Source organism: Zalophus californianus, chromosome 7, assembly GCF_009762305.2.
Source record: "Zalophus californianus isolate mZalCal1 chromosome 7, mZalCal1.pri.v2, whole genome shotgun sequence".
Taxonomy (NCBI): Eukaryota; Metazoa; Chordata; class Mammalia; order Carnivora; family Otariidae; genus Zalophus; species Zalophus californianus.
Genome location: NC_045601.1, coordinates 60,736,262 through 60,757,685, shown reverse-complemented (window position 1 = coordinate 60,757,685; position 21,424 = coordinate 60,736,262). Strand labels below are relative to the sequence as shown.

Sequence of the window (21,424 nt, the reverse complement as noted above, 5' to 3'; positions counted from 1 at the left end):
CCTGGGTGGCTCAGTCGTTGGGTGTCTGCCTTCAGCTCAGGTCATGATCCCAGGGTTCTGGGATCGAGCCCCCGCATCGGGCTTCCTGCTCAGCGGGAAGCCTGCTTCTCCCTCTCCCACTCCCCCTGCTTGTGTTCCCTCTCTTGCTGTCTCTCTGTAAAAAAGATAAATAAAATCTTAAAAAAAAAAAAAAAATCAAGAACTTAGTCTAATTTTTCTGTGGATATGGAGGGGGTGTATAGAGAAAAATCTCTTCCTGCCTACCTATGGCCCACCTGAAATGTTCCAGATATATAATCAAAACTCCTGATCTTTTCCTTGAGATTTCTTTCATGAGTTTTATACTTAGAAAATCTTCCCCCAGGCAACACCCTCGGGTCCCCTCCCTCCTTGGGAGTTTTGTACTATCACTTTGCTATCACTCAATAAACCCTGCTTTGCTGCCCACCAAAAAAAAAAAAAATCTTCCTCCCAGAGGTCAGGTTAATATTCATTTAAGTTTTCTTCTAGTCTTTTGAAGATTTGTTTCATACAGTTAAAATATTTATCTGAAAATAGTAATGATACATGGTATAGAGGGAAGCTTTATATTTTTTATTTCAGCTCTTTTTCCTAAATCCTTTATCAAATCTACCTTTATCTACCCTGTGGGGTGTCTGGCTCAGGTGGAGGAGCAAGTGACTCTTGATCTTGGGGTTTATCTTGCAGTCATGAGTTTGAGCCCACGGGATTACTTAAAAATAAATAAACTTAAAAACAAAATAATCCACCTCTTTCCCAACTGATTTGAGATTATTCCTTTATCATAACAAGAGCTTTAAATAAGACTCATGTTTTATTTATTGACAATCTTGACCATACTGTTTTAATTATACAGTTTTATTTTTAAACTGGTGTCAAAAAAACCACCCATTCTAACTTTTTCCAAAATGTTTTAGTATTTGACTTATTTACTCTTTCAGAGAAACTTTAAAATCATTACATCAAATGCAAAAACAAAAAAAAAAAAACCCACATAAAACAAAAAACCAGACAAGGCATTGGATTAAAACTAAGCATAGAGGAAAACCTGACACATTAAAAACATTTAGGTTCCCTCTCACTGTACAGTCCCTACCTTTGCATTTTGTAGCCCTTTTTGCATTTAGTCCAAGCCAACCATGCCCAGCCCACTTACCCCTATCACTGGGATCCTGAGAGCTCAGAAAGCTATGTGCACTTTGCTATTTCCCTGCTTCTAAGGATTCTTAATAAACTTTATTTTTCATTCTCTCTCTCCCATACAGGTGCATACACGCATACACACACACACACACACACACACACACACACACACACACACACACACACACCCCTTAGGTTCCTAAACTTTATTTTTCATTCTCTCTCTCCCATACAGGTGCATACACGCATACATACACACACACACACACACACACACACACACACACACACACACACACACACACACACACACCCCTTAGGTTCCTAAACTTTATTTTTCATTCTCTCTCTCCCATACAGGTGCATACACGCATACACACACACACACACACACACACACACACACACACACACACACACACACACACACACACACACACACACACACACACACCCCTTAGGTTCCTAAACTTTATTTTTCATTCTCTCTCTCCCATACAGGTGCATACACGCATACACACACACACACACACACACACACACACACACACACACACCCCTTAGGTTCCTAAACTTTATTTTTCATTCTCTCTCTCCCATACAGGTGCATACACGCATACACACACACACACACACACACACACACACACACACACACACACACACACACACACACACCCCTTAGGTTCCTACCACCTAAATCATCAAATACAGTATCATGAATTAAACCATTTTATTTAGAAAAGTCTTGTAAGCTATTATGGATGAAAAAAGCAGTAAATCCTTTATGACAAATTTTTAAATTAAACAAGTTACTGTCTAATCCTTTGACAGCATTTTACAAGATGTAGGTTTCTGCAAAACATATGACAAAATTACTACAGTGCTACTAAAGGGACTTTTACCTGATGGAATCTTTTAAGATGGAGAATTAGGATAGCTGGAACAGCAGAAATGAGCAATTGCTTCCTGGCATTAGTATAAACCCCTTCTGCTTTCTTTTCTGCATAAAATATAATAATTTTTTTGTAAAATTCCATTTTATACATTATATACCACATAACAGAGTTAACATTTATAAAGAAGCATCATACCATATTTTTGAAAATGTTAAAAAAGAAATTAGACTCTGGTGACAAGGGTGCCTCTATACTACTTTCCAAAACTCCACTGAAATGAAAGGGATTTTTTTAAAAAGCACACACTTACAAGGACAAAGAATAGGGGACATGAAACTTGCAACAAAATTTTGGGAGCTGAGAAGCAGATGGACTATAGCGACTTATGTCAATGCCCTCCAAAGACCACCAGAAACAGACCTGTAGTTGAAAAAAATGGGTCATTCCTCATTGTAGTGAAAGAGATCACCACAGGGCATTTCAGAAGGAAGTTGTTAGAAAATAGTTGGGATGGGATTTGAATATGGCCAACAGCATATTTAACTTGGATTAATGTAAGGTGGTATTTCTTCCTTCTCCCATCTAGACATTTCTTTAATTACTATTAAACATGTCTTTATTCTGTCTTTATTCTGATACTTTGATACCTAGGGCCTTGCTGTCATTATAGGGAAGACTTCAGCCACAACTAGCAAATTCCTAGATATAATAAACAATATAAGTGTGCCTCTCATATGCAAACCAACCAATCGAAAGCCCATACTCAACCACCTCCTTTATTGGGCTCTGATACACTAGGCCACTATCTACCTGCCCTCATCACACTACGGCCAGGTACTATACAACTAGAGATAGCCCCGATGCCCCAGAGCCTACTGAAATTATTCAAAACTAGTCAATCCTAAACTTGTTGATTCTAATTCCTTCCCTGGAAACTACAACAAAGGCTCTTGTCCATGTCTTCTCCTCACTCCTTCTGCCTCCTGATCAACCCTAGTCCTTCCCCATGTGGCCCTGCATGGCATGGCTTAGTGTCCTCCCTCCTCTTCAGAACTGTATGTAACAAACTATCTTTTCAGTGGCAACCATCTCCTGATCTATGGGCATCACCACAACTGAATAATTATAAAGCCTGCGTTTTGAAACAACTAGTCACTAAGAATCAGAGTATTCTCTCCATATCAAGGCTACAGATGTACTAGTGAAATTTCTTCTGGAAAGATTTCAGACAGCTAGTCCCCCGAAACAAGATTCTGTGGATTTGCATTTCTCAAGGCAGAGATGGGTACTTCCTGTTCAATTTACCTCATCAAAAATCGATTTAGAAGTCCAGTCACTGTCTTCAGTGCTGAGGTACAACGATGAAAAAGATACCTGCTTCCAAGCAGCTTAAGTGTAGGGACAAGGTTCTCAGTTTCCTCTATTTGGGATCTATAACTCACTAGTCATTGACTATCAAATACCCTGTGAATACTAAGAAAAACAAAAACCTAAATGTTTACCTGGGGAACCGGTTTCCTTTTGGTACCTCTGCTTCTTTTCAGCACAATTCTCACACAGAAGCTTGTTATTCCCCATTAGTAATTCCATAGATGTAAACTGGTAGAGACAGGACTGAAGTGAGCATTCTTTAGAACTAGTTACATAGCTCTGAGAAAGTGTCTGAAAAGCATTTTGGGGGTGAGGAGACAGCATATGCTTCTCCTCTGAAGAACATAAACTATTTGGAACACTTGGTGGCTTATTTTCTCTATCAAAATGTCTATCTCCAGTTACAGGGCTGCTCAGATGAAGTTCAGAAATAGCTTCAGCCACTCCCTTGTCACCAGTGCCAGGCTCCCTGGTGGGTGGGCCAGCTGCTGGCACCCGGGGAGAGGGGGCATGCGGGCGCACACAGCATCCACGGCTAGACCTCAACAACACAGCCTGCTCAAAAGCACTTTCGGATTCTGAAGCCTCGCCATCTGCATCAGCACTACTTTCAGAACGGCCGGCCTCTTTCTCACTGCCATCGGTGGGGCTTTCAGTCAGAGCCGACTCAGTATTTGTGATGCTTGCAAATGCTGAAGAATCCCCGTTCATCTCAAGGTGCTCATTTTTCTGGCATATAATGACTGCTCTATCTTCTCCAGATGACAATTTTCTTACACATTTTCTGCCATGAACTAGTTGATTCTGTGTTTTCAGAGAAAGAATCTTGTGACCTTACTGAAAATAAATGCAAGTCTTATTTACATGTTCCACAATTATTAAATAAATACTTTTCCTAGACCCTCTGAAATCCATTTCCTAAATCTACCTAAACTGCAATCAATAGAAAATAGAGTAACAAATCGTTCTAATGTAAAATTAATCTTTGTACAAGAAACTCACAATAGCGGTTACTTATCTGTGGAAAAAGAAGCAGGTCTTTGTAGAACAGAGCTGAGGGAGGCTTTTTAATTATAGACCTTTGTATATACTCTCTGGAGTCCTGCCACTTCAAGAGCATTATAACAGAAAAAGTTAACTCTGATAATATATCAGTTTGCCAAGTTAGTACAAATCATATCACATAATTGAATTTAGATCCTAAATTCAAGCACACCTTAGAAAGCAAAAACAAAAAAGGTATTTATGAGACAACTACAGAAATTTAAATAATGACTGGATGTTGGCACTATTAAAAAGTTATTAATATTTTCAGGTATGATGATGCACTGTGGTTATGTCTTTAAAATTAGTATTTATTTTTTATATCAGAATTATTTCAAAATAATATGAGATGGACAGGGGGAGAATGTGGGGTAGCTATAGATAAAATATGATTAGCCATGATCTGATACCTGTGAATGTGAGAAATAGGTACATGGGGGTTTATATACTACCTCTCTACTTTTTAATAAGAAAAGTTTCAAAAATATACAAAAGTTTTTTAAAACAGATGTCTCACAAATGCATATAATCTTACCTTATCTTTAGATGAAGACTGACTCTTGGTGGCTCTGGGTTCAGAAGTATTTTCTATAGTAACAGTCTCACTGTACTGATCATTATCTGTCGCCTGCAAACTTCTATATTTACTCATTCTTCCCAAAAGTACTGGTTTTGAAACCTATATGGATGCCATGTACATAACACAAAACTTCTTTAGGAAATAAATTCTGGATATCACCTACTTTTTTAAAATTTCTAACTCATTTGAAATTAGATAATTACCTTAACATTAATTCTCAAACTGTAAAAACATAATGGTTTGAAATCCCTGAGAGTAAGAACTATATCATAATTTATGCATATATACACAAACCCCAGTATCAAATAACTCTATGAACTCCATTATTGTAGATAAAAAATGATTTTCAGATAATGTGATAACATGCTCAACAAATGTCTAAGTATATGAATGAATAAATTCTCTTCACAAAAGACTCATTATTAAGTTTTTTTCTCCTTACCCTTTCTTCTATTATAGGAAGTGAAATATCAATAAAGGGATCGTTCACTGAGGAGATCTTAAAAAGAAAACATATTGAGAAATTCAGTTAGAATTCTAATATAGACAATGTAGTTTTGTAAAGTCTTAAAGAAATCAAACTTCCCAGGCAACTTAGAATTTCAAGTTTAAAAACAGCCCTGGAACAAACAGTGATTTTAATTGGGTAGAGCAGCACATATTGTTAATCAAAACAAAATATCCCAAAGCCTCAATACATGCAACCCAGTTGAATTTTATAATATTGCCAATACAACTAACTGATAATATTCAAAGTCACTTCTAAATAAACTGTGTTTAATAAAACTGATCAACTAAAGATATAAACATATTTTTAGTGAAATTGTGCCAAACATAAATCAAATAGAAATATTAAAAAAAAAAAAAAAGCCAGAGTGCTTGACTGTGTTTTGTAGCTTCTTAGGTGAGCTCTGTTTAAAAAGATTCTCTCTAGCTTGTGAGACAGAAATCAACTTCTATGTTGAAAATACTAGAAATTTAAGTAATATGATGTTGGCAAATGCCGTGCTTCCACACGACAGGCTAGAAGAAGTAACATATAATCCTGACTTTATAAGATGAGAGAGAAAAGAAAGGTACTCAATACTCTGGACGGGAAAATGGACATAAAGACTCTCCATTTTATGATTAAAATCTAACAGAAGTTTACACCTATCATACTCCCATACACTTTCAGGAATATTCTTTACCAAATAATTGAAAATCTATAAAAAGGTTTGTGTTTTAAGTTGTTAAAGTACAGATGGCATTCAAAATAAAAATTATCATTACAAAGACGAGTCTACTTTAAACAAAACTTCAACAAGTTATATAAATGTAAACTTTAAATAAAATGTGGTAGATCACCCTAAGTTATTAGAATCATATTTTAGGGCAATGCATAGTTATATGACATAGTTACTCCCTTCCCAGAAGTTTCTCTTTCATTTCAATCCAAACAAGTAGCTAACACATTCCAGCACATTAAAGTAGGCTAAAAGAACTTCACGGGTTTGTTGAGAGGAAAAAACACTTTAAAAATTATAAATTATGTTTTTCCTCTGGGAGTGAAGGATATATCTAATGACTTTTAAAATCTATTACGTCGTCATCTGTCACTAATAAAAATAAATGTTGATGATTATATGTGAAAGAAAACAAAAATGATATGATTGTAATCTATTCCATGTTGAAGTGAATTCCAAAGCACCTACATTTGCACATTCTTCACACATGACTGTGCTAGTTAATTCACCAATAAAGATCCGATCTATGAAGTTCATTTTCACACCTTCTCTTCCATATGCTGTAAAAATAATACTTTTTAATGCAAAAAATATGTCAACCATCAACCTAACAATGTAACATGCTTTTTCTCTGTTGATTCAAAGGAAATCTGAATAAGACAGATGTCCAGTACATTTAATACATTTTATTGTATGATGTTATAATGTCTTTCTCCTTTACAATTCTGTAGAGAAAATTTGATTATCAACTACAGTAGCCTCCAAGAAATAATGAACAGTTCTTAAACTTGAGGCAAAATAAGTAGACCAGTAACCACTGTTCATACCATACCTCAACTGCTCCCATTAAACCCTTTAAAGCCTCTGTGCCTAACATAGAGGTAGACAAAGGGATGAAAAAGGTTATGCTTTTAGGGCGACAGATGCCTGGACCATAACTATGGAAACAACAGAGTAGTAAAAGACAAGTAAACATAGCAGAATGTAAAGAATTAATTTGAGCAATTAGTAACATTACATACACATACACACACACACACACACACACACACACACACACGTACATACATGTGTGTATGTGTGCGTTCAGTATAAAATGGTAAAATTATTGTGTTTTGGAAATATTTATAAATCAAAGAAATTTATGCCTGTGATTTGCTTCAAAATAATCAGGAGTTAGGAGAACACAGATAAAACATAATACACCATGAGTTCAATGTAGTTTAAGAGGGGTGAGGAGTACACGAGGTTCTATCATACTATTCTCTCCATTTCAATAGATGTTTAAAACTTTCCACAGTAAATTATGACAAAAAATATATATTAACAAACCTCACTCCTCTTTCAAACTTCTATCCTTTTTGGATCTCTAACTTCAAATTTTATACAAACATTTAAAATCATTTCAAAACATTATTTGAAGTATTAAATGTCACAGCCAACTTATAGACATATCAATAAACATCTTTTACTACAATGATAACTATTTAGCAGTTATGTAAACTAAGATGTTTCATTAAGAAAATTGTACAAGGGATTGAAAATAGAAAAGATTACACAAAACTGGAAGGAAAGAAAAACTGGGCAGTTATTCTAAACATACACTAGATGGCACTATCTCAAAACAAACAAACAAACAAACCCCAAAGCATACCTGAGAATCCACATTTTAAAAAATCTTGAACCCTTCACATGAAACCAATGTAACACTGTGTGTCAATTATACTTTAATTAAAAAAAAAATCTTGAAGCCTTCATTGCATTAGAGTTTGGGCATGTACAATCACAATGTGTATATTTGTTTATGAATTATAAACATGTAGTATGTATATATAATACCACAAATAAATAGAAGTTAGAAAAGAAAATAAATAAAATGCAAATAATATTTTAAACATTTAAAAATGATGACTTTGTACCAGCATCAGCTAATATATGAAGACAAAATATAGTTAGGACAAGGTAAATCACTTACATCATAAGCTATAAGCCCACACTTAAATACTGATAATTATAAATAATCAGCTTTGATTAGATAATCACTGGTTTTGCTTCATACTTTGGCTGATGAAGAGTCGACACTAGAAGTAAAGTAAACATGTATGTTTGATTTAGTACTCTCTCCAATAACTGGTTTCCTTGTAGGAATCTTTGGAACACTTAAGCATTTGACTAGTTAAAATTGTATAATATCCATAAATCCACTTATCCAAGCATAGGTCAACTGCAAAATGACACAATATGATGAAACGGAACTCCCAGCGAGGCTGCTGCTTTCCACAGCTTTCAAGTCTCCCTTAGGATACTTCACATTAGGGTTATCAGTGTCAGTCTGTATATCTGATACTAGTTTTAGTTTTTAAAGTTCACATGGACGCATTCTAACATTTTCTTTCTATGACCCAGTAGGCTATCTTGGCAGCCACTGGAGTAAATACACTCTCCTTTTAAGGCCACTACTTTACAGAATTAGTTCACATAATGCTCACTACTTTTTCCCCTGAAAAGAAACATAATCTTCTTCTGGGAGAAAGTTTTAACAGTGAATGAATCAACATACCTTTGACTTTTTTTCTAGTATCATCATCAGCAGTTTTAGTAGTCGGGTTGTTAAATGCTTTTAGAATGCTAGCTTGTATTCTCTATAAAACAAATAAGAATTTTGTAAGAATCCATATTTGAATGTATTCTTATAGGTTTAGAGTAAGTTCTCCCTCTTTTCCCTCCTCTCCCACACTCTACCACTCTGTCCCTAAAATGATGTGTCATTTTAATCAGGACAAAAAGTAACACAGAGACCATGTGGAATTTCTTATCTATTGAAGAAAAAATCTTACTATGTAAGAAGCTATTAAACTGGTCACTATGATCTTCATCTAGATTATTTATATTCCTATATGAGTAAAGTCCAGGACATCAAATAATTTCTACAGCAAGAAGAATACCCCAAATCTTGATCAGTTATCCTTTTATTTGAATTCAGTTGTCAATAATGATTATTAGTATTAAAGTCTCTAGCAGCTCTAAGGAAATGACAAGATTTGTATGTTTCCATAGCTCTTTATGTTTCAGGAAAAATCCAATATCACAGAAAACTTTCAGAATGAAATAAAATCAGATTCCAAGAATAAAGACATTTGAGCTAACAAATTATCATCTTCTATACTAATTATGTCCCTCCTTAGTGGATGAATTTAATCTTCTCAAATTCACATTTTTACAGTGCATTGAGAGAAAAGCTTGTTAAAAAAAAAACATCTGGAGGATAATTAAGTAAAGTCTTAATCACAGGTTTTCATATGTGAGACCACTGTTTGACCTGGACTTGCTGAAAATGATACCTAATTCTGTTATTAAAAAAATATTAAAGAAAAATGAAACTCAAACTGCAGACTTGCCAGAGAATCATAAAAGTACTACATATCAGAATCCAGATACTTTCCACTGTTCAGAAAATTCACAGCCTTAAATATTTAAATCAATTGAAAAGAATAAAAACAAATTAAGCAGCCACGTCATAAATTTAGAAAAAGGATATCAAAGCTGAACGAAAGTAAATAACAAAACTCAACAAAAGAGTTAATGAAGATAAAAGTATATAAATTGAAGAGACTAATAAATGAATCAAAAGCTGATTTTTGGGTGGGGGATAAATAGACTTACTAGTCAATCTCAAAGTAAGGATGAAAAGCATTAACATCACACCTAAGTAAAAGGAAACCACTAACAAAATTAAGGATATTTTAAGTAATCATGAGAGACTACTTTGCTCCACTCTCATGTAATTACATTTGAAAATTCAGAAAAAATTAGATAATTTTCCAGGAAATGAGTTCCAGAAGAGAGTACCTTCCAGCTTTCATGGGGTAGGTGAGTGGGCAGAGAAGAATGGTGTTACACAGTACTCCGTACAAAAAGTTCCAAGCCCTAACAATTTCATAGAGGAATGCCACTAAACATATATTCCAGAACATAAAAAAGGGAAGTCTCCAAATTATTTTCATGAAGCATAATACTGATATCAAAGCTGACAGAGAATATATACAACACACACCAACATCACGTATGAAAAAAAATTCTAAATAAAATACAGAAGCACATTAAAATAATACAGTATCATCAGGACTTTTGTCCTAGTAATGCAGGGATATTAGGAAATCTATTCATACAAGCCATCATATTAACAGATATAAGAAGCAAAACATTATTTAAGATTAAATCCCTTGATTTATTACTATTATTTAGGACTGTATTAATGTTTTAGTCAATGCATTGGATAGAAAAATAAATCTCAGAGTATAAAAATTATAAAGGAGATAAAATTATTTGCAGATGATATGACTTTTTACTTGGAAAAGCCAAAAGAACAAACTGAAAAGAAAAACTACTATAAATAATAAAATAATTTAATATGGGTTATATAAATATAATGAAGTCAACAGCCTTCACACACACAAACAAAAACCAGTTAGAAGCAATGGAAGAAAATGCCCCATTTTTAGTAACAACTAAAAAGATAAAATAACGAATAAACTTAAGGAATGTGTAAGATCTAAATGAGGAAAACTTAAAAACACCACTGAAAGACACAAAAGAAAACTTGATCAAATGGAAAGACACACCATGTTCCTCAACAGGTCCTAAATAAACATTTCAATCTTGCCCCCTAAATTTATGCATTTAACATAATTCCAGTAAAAATAGCAATAGGTTTTTTTTTTTAATGTGAGAGATTGAAGGGGGAGATTAGTCCTAAACTAGATATGGAGAAATAAATAAGAATAGCAATGAAGAATCAGGGGTGGGGGGAATAGGAGGGTAGTGATAGATGACTGGTCCCACTAGATTTATTAAAATGCATTAAAAAATGGGCAGAGGACCTGAAGAGACATTTTTCCAAAGAAGCCATACAGATGGTAGATAGACACATAAAAAGATGTTCAATATCAGTAGTCATAAGGGAAATACAAATCAAACCTGCCACGGGATATTACCTCACACCAGTCAGAATGGCTAGTATCAAAAAGACAAGAAATAACAAGTGTTGGTGAGGATGTGGGGAAAAAGGAACCCTTGTGCACTGTTGGTGGGAACATAAGTTTAGTGCAGCCACTATAGAAAACAGTATGGAGATTCCTCAAAAAATTAAAAATAGAAATACCATATGATCCAGTAGTTCCACTAGTGGGTATTTTTTTAAAGATTTATTTATTTACTTACTTACTTATTTGAGAGAGAGAGAGAGAGAGAGAGAGAGAGCAAAAGAGAGTACAAGCAGAGAGGAGAGAGAGAAGCAGGCTCCCCACGAGCAGGGAGCCCCATGTGGGGCTCGATCCCAGGACCCTGGGATCATGACCTGAACCGAAGGCAGATGCTTAACTGACTGAGCCACCCAGGTGCCCCTCACTAGTGGGTATTTACCCAAAGAAAACAAAAACACTAATTTGAAAAAATATATGCACCCCTATGTTTATTGTAGTGTATTCACAATAGACAAGATATGGAAGCAACCACGTGCCCATCAATAGATGAATGAATAAAGAAAATGTTCTAATGGAACACACAATGCAATAATTAGTTGGCCATAAAAAGGAATGAGATCTTGCCATTTGCAAAAACATGAAGGGACCTGAAGGGTATTATGATAAGTGAAATAAGTCAGACAGAGAATGATAAATACCATAAGATCTCACTTATATATGGAATCTGGTACAGCACTCTGGAAAACAGTACGGAGGTGCCTCAAGAAGTTAAAAATAGGGCGCCTGGGTGGCTCAGTTGGTTAAGTGACTGCCTTCGGCTCAGGTCATGATCCTGGAGTGCCTGGATCGAGTCCCACATCAGGCTCCCTGCTCAGCAGGGAGTCTGCTTCTCCCTCTGACCCTCTTCCCTCTCGTGCTCTCTATCTCTCACTCTCTCAAATAAATAAATAAAATCTTAAAAAAAAAAAAAAAAAGAAGTTAAAAATAGAGCTACCCTATGACCCAGCAATTGCACTACTGGGTATTCACCCCAAAGACACAGACATAGTGAAAAGAAGGGGCACATGCACCCCAATGTTCATAGCAGCAATGTCCGCAATAGCCAAACTGTGGAAAGAGCCGAGATGCCCTTCAACAGACGAATGGATAAAGAAGATGTGGTCCATATATACAATGGAATATTACTCAGCCCTCAGAAAGGATGAATACCCAACTTTTACATCAACATGGATGGGACTGGAGGAGATTATGCTAAGTGAAATAAGTCAAGCAGAGAAAGTCAACTATCATATGGTTTCACTTATTTGTGGAACATAAGGAACAGCATGGAGGACCATAGGGACAGGGATGGAAATCTGAATGGGAAGAAATCAGAGAGGGCGGGGCGCCTGGGTGGCTCAGTCGTTAAGCGTCTGCCTTTGGCTCAGGTCATGATCCCGGGATCCTGGGATCGAGCCCCTCATCGGGCTCCCTGCTCAGCGGGAAGCCTGCTTCTCCCTCTCCCACTCCCCGCTGCTTGTGTTCCCTCTCTCTCTCTCTCTCTCTCTGTCAAAATAAATAAAATCTTTAAAAAAAAAGAAAAGAAATCAGAGAGGGAGACAAACCATGAGAGACTCCTGACCCCGGAAACAAACTGAGGGTTACGGAAAGGGAGGTGGGTGGGGGGATGGGGTAACGAGACGATGGGCATTAGGGTGGGCACGTGATGTGATGGGCACTGGGTGTTGTGCACAACTAATGAATCACTGACCACTACATCAAAAACTAGTGATGTACTATATGTTGGCTAATTGAATTTAAATTAAAAAAATTCAGTGCCTTCATCATATTAATTTAAATAAAAGATTTCACTCATATGTGGAATCTAAAAAACAAAATGAACAAACAAACAGACTCTTAAATTCAGAGAACAAACTGGTGGTTGCCAGAGGGGAGGGAGTGAGAGGAAGGGCAAAACAGGTGGAGGAGATCAAGAGGTACGAACCTCCAGTTATAAGATAAATAAGTCATGGGATGGAAAGTTCAGCACAGGGAATATGGTCAATAATATTGTAATCATGTTGTATGGTGACAGATGGTGACCACACTTATTAGGGTGAGCAATGAGTAATGTATACAACTTGCCAAATCAATGTTGGACACCTGAAACTAATATGTCAATTATACTTCAAAATATTAAAAAATGAGGAAAAAACAATAAAATGAATAAATAGACTGCAGCATAAAAAAAGAAAGAGGGAAAGAGAAATGCAGTTCTGGAATGTGCTCTCTAGACTCTTTGCCCTTGGAAAGGATAGAGTGGAGTAAGATGATAAAGACAATGATTCTAGATTTTTTTTTTAGTCCTTTTCAAAGGGAAGAAAGTGTATCAAGAAGCAGGTCCCACCAGCCATTAATGAAGAGATTTCATATGTAGAGAAAGTCCGTGACTGATGCATGAAAGGAAGAGAAAATATGCCAAAGTTTCCTTTGCAAGTTACTATTCCAAAAGATCCTCATCCCATCAAGTACATGACTCTGGACATAACAGAGCTTAAGGCAAAATAGGCAATATGGAGATCTAGACTTTCATAAAGAAAAAATGCATTAAAACCTTCATAATTTAAAGTACGATCCTAATAATCAAAAAGATAAGCAAACAGAATCAAGGGGAAGTTGAGAAATAAGCCCAAATACATATGAAAAATTAGTATAATTAGGGTGTTAACCAATTTAGTGGGAAAAGCATACTATACAGTGTGGATAACTGTAGGACAGTCAAATGGGAAAAAAGGAAATATTCTGGGAACAGGATAAACCTCAATAGATCAAGATTTAAATCTAAAAATGAATTATAAAGTACTAGGAGAAAACATGGGGAAATTCTTTTATAACCTAGGAGTGGGAACGCCTTTTTTACCCATGACTCAATATCCAGAAGGTTTTTAAAATGAAAAAGACTTAAATTCAAAACCAAAAAATTTTTAAACTTTTTACCTAAAAAAAAATATATCTGCCAAATTATAAGCAAAATCAAGACACAAATGACAAACTTGGAAATATATTCTCTCCCTAGTACACAAAAAGCTTTCAGAAATCAGCAAAGGATCAGAACTCAGCAGAAAAAGGGGCAAAAAATAAGAACAGAGGAAAAGATATTTAGCTTCATTCAAGGAGAAATGTATACTAAAACCGCCTGAGATGCATTTTTCTACCCAGCAGATTGGTAAAAATTAGAAAGTTTGACAAAACCGTCTTTTGGTGGGGCTGTGGGGAAAGAGACTCCCTTTACATGGCATGTAGCTAACAGAAGTGAAAATTATATGCCTATGGAGGATATCAAAATTACAAATGGATAGATCATTTGATCCAGCAATCTCATTTCTGTATGTATACAGATATACTAACACATATGCAAAGTAACACAAATACCTTATTCATCACAGCATTACTCATAAAAACAAAAACACTGGAAACACGCATATAAGGATCACTAAGACACTGGTTTGATATGTTCAGGTAAAAAAAAAAAAAGAGAGAGAGAGAGAGAAGCTTCCTATCTTCTGATATGGAAGAACTGTTACAATTAAGTGAAAAAAGACAAAACTGCAAAACTGCGGAAAATGTTCATATAGTATATGCCACCTTTTGAATAAAGAAAGGAGAAAAATACACACACAGCAGCACCAGCACCAGCACCACAGGAGAGCATAAACAAGAGAGACAACAGTTTACAGGCAACAGCCAGTGCGTGAGAGAGGCGAGAGAATTCCCAGAAGCAGTTAGAGGGTACTCCAAAACGACGCCCGTACACCCAATGTGGGAGGCAACCCACCCAAACTGAAGCAGTGAGACCAGGAGACAGACACACTGTCAACACTAAGATCCCCCGTGCTACTGTACCATGGTTGAAATCTGAGAACAGAATATATGGGGAATGAGCTGCTACTGTCCTTACTCTCTCCATGCTCTGCGGTGGATCAGCACAGTATACACATTACCTAACCCAAAGTTGTTCTGTTCTGACCTATTCCTGAGAGCAAAGAGGTGGGTCATGATGAACTCAGAAGCAGAAAATACAGAGCAGCCTTTAACGTCTTTGGATCAGAGAGCTAGCACCTGGTCTCTCCTCTAACTCTGTCAGTTGCTTTGACAAGCATGGCTCAGAACACATTCGTGATCTTGCCCACTGACTTCCCCCAGAAAGAACTCTTAGAAATTCTGGGACCCCAAAGCCAAACTATGTTCCAGAGATTCTCTCAGTCCCTCTTCTTTTGGGAGCCTTCATCCAATAATGGCAATAGGTTTGTGCTTGCTAACCAGTTATGCAAAACTAAACAATCTATTGTTTAAGCATACATAGATCACTCTCAAAACTATAAGACAATGAAATGATCACTGTAAAAGTAAAAAAAAAGTCATTTCCTCTGATGAGGAAGACATGTTTGAAAAGAAAGAACAGGTGGCTTCTATGGCACTAAAAACATTCTATTTTTTTTTAACTCTGTGTGTGATGGTGAGGAAGGTTTCTAGGTGGCTTCTATGGCACTAAAAACATTCTATTTTTTTTTAACTCTGGGTGTGATGGTGAGGAAGGTTTCTAGTGGTAACCGACTTTTCTTTATATTATGCTTTAAACTGTATATATATCTGCATACATTCTTCTGTGTGTAGGATACATTTCATGGTAAGTGTCTGATACCTTCCCCCAATAATTGTGAAACTGAGTTTCATTTATTAACCGGCCTAAGATCAGCACATTATATTTCCTAGAACTGCTCACTATTCTCTTCAAGTATATTTTGAAAGTTGATACAAGATTCAAAAACTTAAATATATACAAAGTAGGGTATAAAAGTAAACATACAGCAATCTGTGCCATGTCATACTATCTTGAAATATATGTGAAGAAAATCAAAATCATAAAATATGTCCCAAAAGCTATTAAATAGTGAAATAATCTCCAATTCAGACACAATAAATTTGAAAACTGATATAATTCAGATACTGTCCGAGCTAAAGTTGACTTTTATACCTTCAAAAAAGAATTTATTGAATGAAAATAAATTAAATGGTATGAATTCCATGCAGGAGAATGGACTTAAATAAAGATTCCAATAAATACCATATTCACCTGTAAATAGTTAGTATAACTGTAAAAAGCCTCTCCAGCTAGCAAAGATAAAGAACTCTAAACCAAGTTATAAGTCTATAAATTCATTTTACAATTTGAATATTTTACTAATTCAAACATGACTTTCAATATGATTTAACGAGTCTTGGCCATTTTCTGAAATGTAAACTATAATGTCAAACTCTTAAAAAAGAATAAAAACAATGGAGTTGTTTAAATTATTAACTTTTAAACTATTAGACATTTGCTTTTTTATTGTATCTTAGCCACAAATTTATATTCTCTAAACTGTTAAAGGAGTTAATTAATAGGTAATTCATCAAGTTGAATAAAATAAATGAGTTTAGGTCTATCTACAGCCTCTCATTGTTGAGAGTCATGCTTTGAACCATTTAAATTAAAAAAAAAAGACACACACACACACACACACACACACACACACACACACACACACTTTGGCCAGGAAGCTGCTAACAACTGCAGCACATTAATCAATTAGCAGTGTCAAGGTTCAACTATTTCAAATCTCCACCATAAACTTCTTTCAAAAATAAGAATACATAACACTCATGGCTTAAAAGTTAGCTGAGACAGTCTGCCTTTAAAATAGTCCTAACCAGTAATGTATCAGTGATATATCTTTGGAAATAAAAATGTAGTATTGTTAATTTGGTGAGAGCTCAAATTAAAAGCAAAATAGTGAAGAAGCACATACCTTGTAAGCTGAAAAGACTACCTGTAAAAGAAGTTCTTACAGTAAATTTGATTTTTTTTTGTCCATGAAAAATGTACAATTTTTGCACAAATGATCCCTTTAGCACTCTATTTGGCAAGAGCATGGTATAGCCCTCAACTTTACAGTCATAAGAAAAAAACTTCAATGAAACATTATGGAAGGGGGTCAGTAGTTTGTAATCATTACCACAAGATTCTGGTGGCAGACATAACGCGGGAGCCTTTCTTCAATCAAAACACACATGGCAGTGACAAACTACAACGGCAGCACGATTACCAGCTGTGGGGTTCCCAGGCCCGACAATGCAGCTCCTGCGCGGGGACTCACTGTAACTGACTGCACCACTGTCCTTGCTTACGAGACTGAATAAATCCACGGACTTGACATTTTAATTTTGCCACACTATCTAAAGCCCCCAAATAGGGGAAGATAAGAGCTTTCAATAAGCCATGTTTCCCCCTGTACTGCCTGAGTTTTTAAGATACTGTGAATCTTAATGCACCATTATGACAAAACAATAATTGTAATAAAGAATGCCATCAAGTAAAATAGGGGAAAAATGATAGAAACAGATTTTATAGTTTTATCTTAATATCGACAGAGAAAAACAATGTAGAGAGGTAATTTTTAATTCCATTTACAATGATACAGGACCATGCAGTAAACATATTCTTACAAATCATACTGGAAAAACAATCATTCTGGAAACTGACAGTCTGAATTAATCTTTAACTCCTATATCATCTGTAGGCTCAGAAGCATCAATACACATTTATCATTTAAGATACAAGTTTTGTTATATCTCTCCCCAGCTTGCTGCCTTGTAAATCCCTTCACTGATTTTTAAAAACAAATTACAGGTAAAACATAATGTAGTATTATCCTGTCAATTTATCAGTTCATTCAAATTATAACATATTCAAAATAATTGCAAATCCCCAAGAAACTAGGTAGTATAACTTATTTAAGAACCTGCTTTTTTCCAATTCAAATTCTCAACAAAAATTGCCCATTTAAAGTACAGAAAACTTATTCAACAAACATTCACCAAGCACCTACTATGTGCAAGGCACATGGGATACAGAGAGTCATTCCGTGAGATTACAATCTAAGAAAGGTGATAAAAACATAATTTAAATAGAAGATGATAGGGTTCATAATTGAAATATATAGAGTATATCCAGGAGGGAAAGATCCAGGAGGGAAAATGGTGGTAGAGTAGGAGGATCATAGGCTCCCTTTGTCTCATGAATACAACTAGATAATTACCAATCATCCTAAATACCCCAGAAATCAACCGGAAGACTGGCAGAACAAACCCCACAACTAAAGTTAGAGAAAAGGACACACTGAAGAAGGTAGGAAGCGCAGAGACCTGGTTTGGGAGAGAAACAGCTCATGGCCACTAAAGTGGTGAGGTAACTGTGGTTCTGGAGAAGGGTGAGAGACTAGTGCACAGGGGAGTACGAAGAGAAAATGAATCCCCACAGCAACTGGCTTGGAAAGCAAGAGGGCCCAAATTTTGTAAGTTCTGGCAACCAATGGGGCTTAAAACCTGGAATTTTAAAGGTCCAGAGGGCTTGGGTGGGATAGAACCCAGAGGTTACTGCACTGCTGTTGGAGAAAAGGCAGGCAAACAGCACATGGGCATACAGTGTGGAAACAGTGATCTGAAGAGCACCTGGGGCACACAGTAGGGAGGTTCTTTGCTCATCTTGGAGTGCATCCCAGAAAGACAGCATTCATGGAGAGACCCCTCCGGGAACAAAGGAACTGGTAGGCCCCATTTTCCTCCCCGCCCCCCATAGCATAAGCACAAAGCCACCTGCAGGAGCCACTCCCTACCTAACTTTCTTACACCAACATCCACCGCCCCCCCGCCCCCCCACAGAACTGCCCTTCTAAATTCACATTTGCCTTTGTCCCAGGGCGGTGGGTCCCCTCCCCCAGACCAGCCCAACACCCTGCCCACACCCCATCTCCCCACATGGGAATTTTGCAGGGCCTTAATTCTGGCAGCAGTGGCAACAGGTTTCAGCACAAACAAACCAGAGCACATCTAATTAAAACTTGCCACATTTGAGAGGCAAATGGCTTTCCAAATGGCTGGCTCAGTTGTAAGGACATGTGACTCTTCATCTTGGAGTTGTGAGTTTGAGCTCCACACTGGATGTAGAGATTACTTAAAACAAAACAAAACAAAACAAATCTTGCCACACTCAGACCAGGGACCAGACACTGCCCACAACAGACACAGAGCGTATCTGCAGATGACTGGCCTCAGAGAGAAAATGGCCAGGACACAACAGTAGATGGCACACAGCACACGCTGGTGACACTCCTTGAAGTGCCAGGCCCTAGGTAATGGGACATTATATGATAAGCACTACAGGACCTCCTCATAAGGCTGTTACCCTCAAGAACGGGAGGACATAGAGCTGACTTTTTTTTTTTTAAGATTTTATTTATTTATTTGACAGAGGGGGGCACAGCGAGAGAGGGAACACAAGAACACAAGAAGTAGGGGGAGTGGGAGAGGGAGAAGCAGGCTTCCTGCAGAGCAGGGAGCCTGATGCGGGGCTCGATCCCAGGACCCTGGGATCATGACCTGAGCCGAAGGCAGGCGCTTAACAACTGAGCCACCCAGGCGCTCCCAGAGCTGACCTTCTTAACACACAGAAACAGGCACAGGGACTTAGATAAAATGAGAAGACAGAAGTTTGTCCCAAATGAAACAACAGGACAAGGCCATAGCCAGAGATCTAAGTGAAACAAATCAGAGTAACATCCCTGATGGAGTATTTAAAGCAATGATCATAAAGACATTCATAGGACTTGAGTAAGGAGTAGAAGACACCAGTAAGACCGTTAACACAGAGATTAAAAAGAGCCAATCAGAGATGAAGAGAGCAATAAATGAGATTAGAAACACACCTGATGCAACAAACAGCAGGCTGGAAGAATCAGAGGAACGAATTAATGACCTAGAAGATAAAATAATGGAAACTAATCAAGCTGAACAAAAGAGAGAATTACACAACACAAGAACAGACTTCGGGAACTCTGATTCCATCTAACATAATAACATTCATATTATAGGATCCCAGAAGAAGAAGAGAGAGAAAAGGAGGCAGAATATTTATTTGAAGAAATAATAGCTGAAAACTTCCCTACTCTGGAGATGGAAACAAATATCCAGATTCAAGAGGCACAGAGAAGGCCCAAGAAAATAAACAAAAGCAGATCCACACCAAGACATATTGTAATTAAATGGGCAAAATATAGTGATAAAAAAATTTAAAAGGACAAAAAAAAAAAAAAAGACAGTTACATACAAGGGAAACCCCATAAGGCTATTAGGGGATTTTTCAGCAGACATTTTCCAAGACATGATCCATTCAAAGTGCTGAATGGGAAAAATCTGCAGCCAAGAACACTGTATCCAGCAAGGCTATCATTCAAAACAGGAGAGGAAAAAAAAAGTTTCCTAGACAAACAAAAAAATAAAGGAGTTTCTGACCACTAAACCAGCCCTGTAAGAAATATTAAAGGGAACTCTTTGAATGGAAAGGAGAGACCAAAAGTGACAGTATGAAGGTAAGAAACAAAAAAGCAGTAAAAATTAGTATTTCTGTAAAAAAAAAAAATCAGTCAAAGAGCTCAGAAAATAAAAAGATATAAAATATGATATCACATGCCTAAAACATGGGAAGGAGAGGAGTAATGAATGGGTTCAACTTAAATGACCATCAACTTCATATAGACTGCTACACGCAGAAGATGTTATATACAAACCTAACGGTAACCGTAAGTAAAAAAACCACTAAAAATATGCAAAAAATAAGGAGAAAGAAATCATATCACTAAATATATCACTAGAGAAATAGATCACTACCAAAAACCAGCAAACCACGAAAAACAGAAAGACAAGAAAGGATCAGAGAAAATCTTCAGAAACAACTACAAAACAATACAATAGCAATAAATACATATCAATAATTACTTTGAATGTAAACAGACTTAATCACTTCAAAAGACACAGAGTGACAGAATGGATTAAAAAAAAAAAAAACAAGACCCATCCAAATGCTATCTATAGGAGACTCATTTCAGATCTAAAGACACCTGCAGATTGAGGGTGAGGGATGGAGAAACATTTATCACCCATATGGATGTCAAAAGAAAGCCAGGGTAGCAATACTTATATCGGACAAAATAGAATCCAAAACAGAGACTAGAACAAAAGACAAAAAAGGACACTATATAATCATAAAGGGGACAACCCAACAAAAAGATATAATAATTGTAA

General features: G+C 36.4%; 1 protein-coding gene across 9 annotated transcripts in view; it reads right to left on the bottom strand.

The window, feature by feature from the left end:
- Positions 1-21,424, bottom strand: part of USP45 (ubiquitin specific peptidase 45) — a 70,534-nt gene that overhangs the window by 6,511 nt on the left and 42,599 nt on the right. For 6 of the 9 annotated variants that reach the window (XR_003521586.2, XM_027603106.2, XM_027603109.2 and 3 more), the window contains exons 10-15: positions 8,845-8,926; positions 6,753-6,844; positions 5,501-5,557; positions 5,014-5,157; positions 3,566-4,238; positions 2,070-2,167 (exon numbers count right to left, since the gene is read on the bottom strand). Coding sequence is in view for 8 of the 9 variants with exons in the window: in XM_027603106.2 (XP_027458907.2) it covers positions 2,070-2,167; positions 3,566-4,238; positions 5,014-5,157; positions 5,501-5,557; positions 6,753-6,844; positions 8,845-8,926 (1,146 nt within the window). In the remaining variant the exon portion in view is untranslated. Of the gene's footprint in view, positions 1-2,069; positions 2,168-3,565; positions 4,272-5,013; positions 5,158-5,500; positions 5,558-6,752; positions 6,845-8,844; positions 8,927-21,424 lie in introns of those variants that run through there. The other 3 variants (XM_027603110.2, XM_027603111.1, XM_027603112.1) reach the window with 3 other exon arrangements.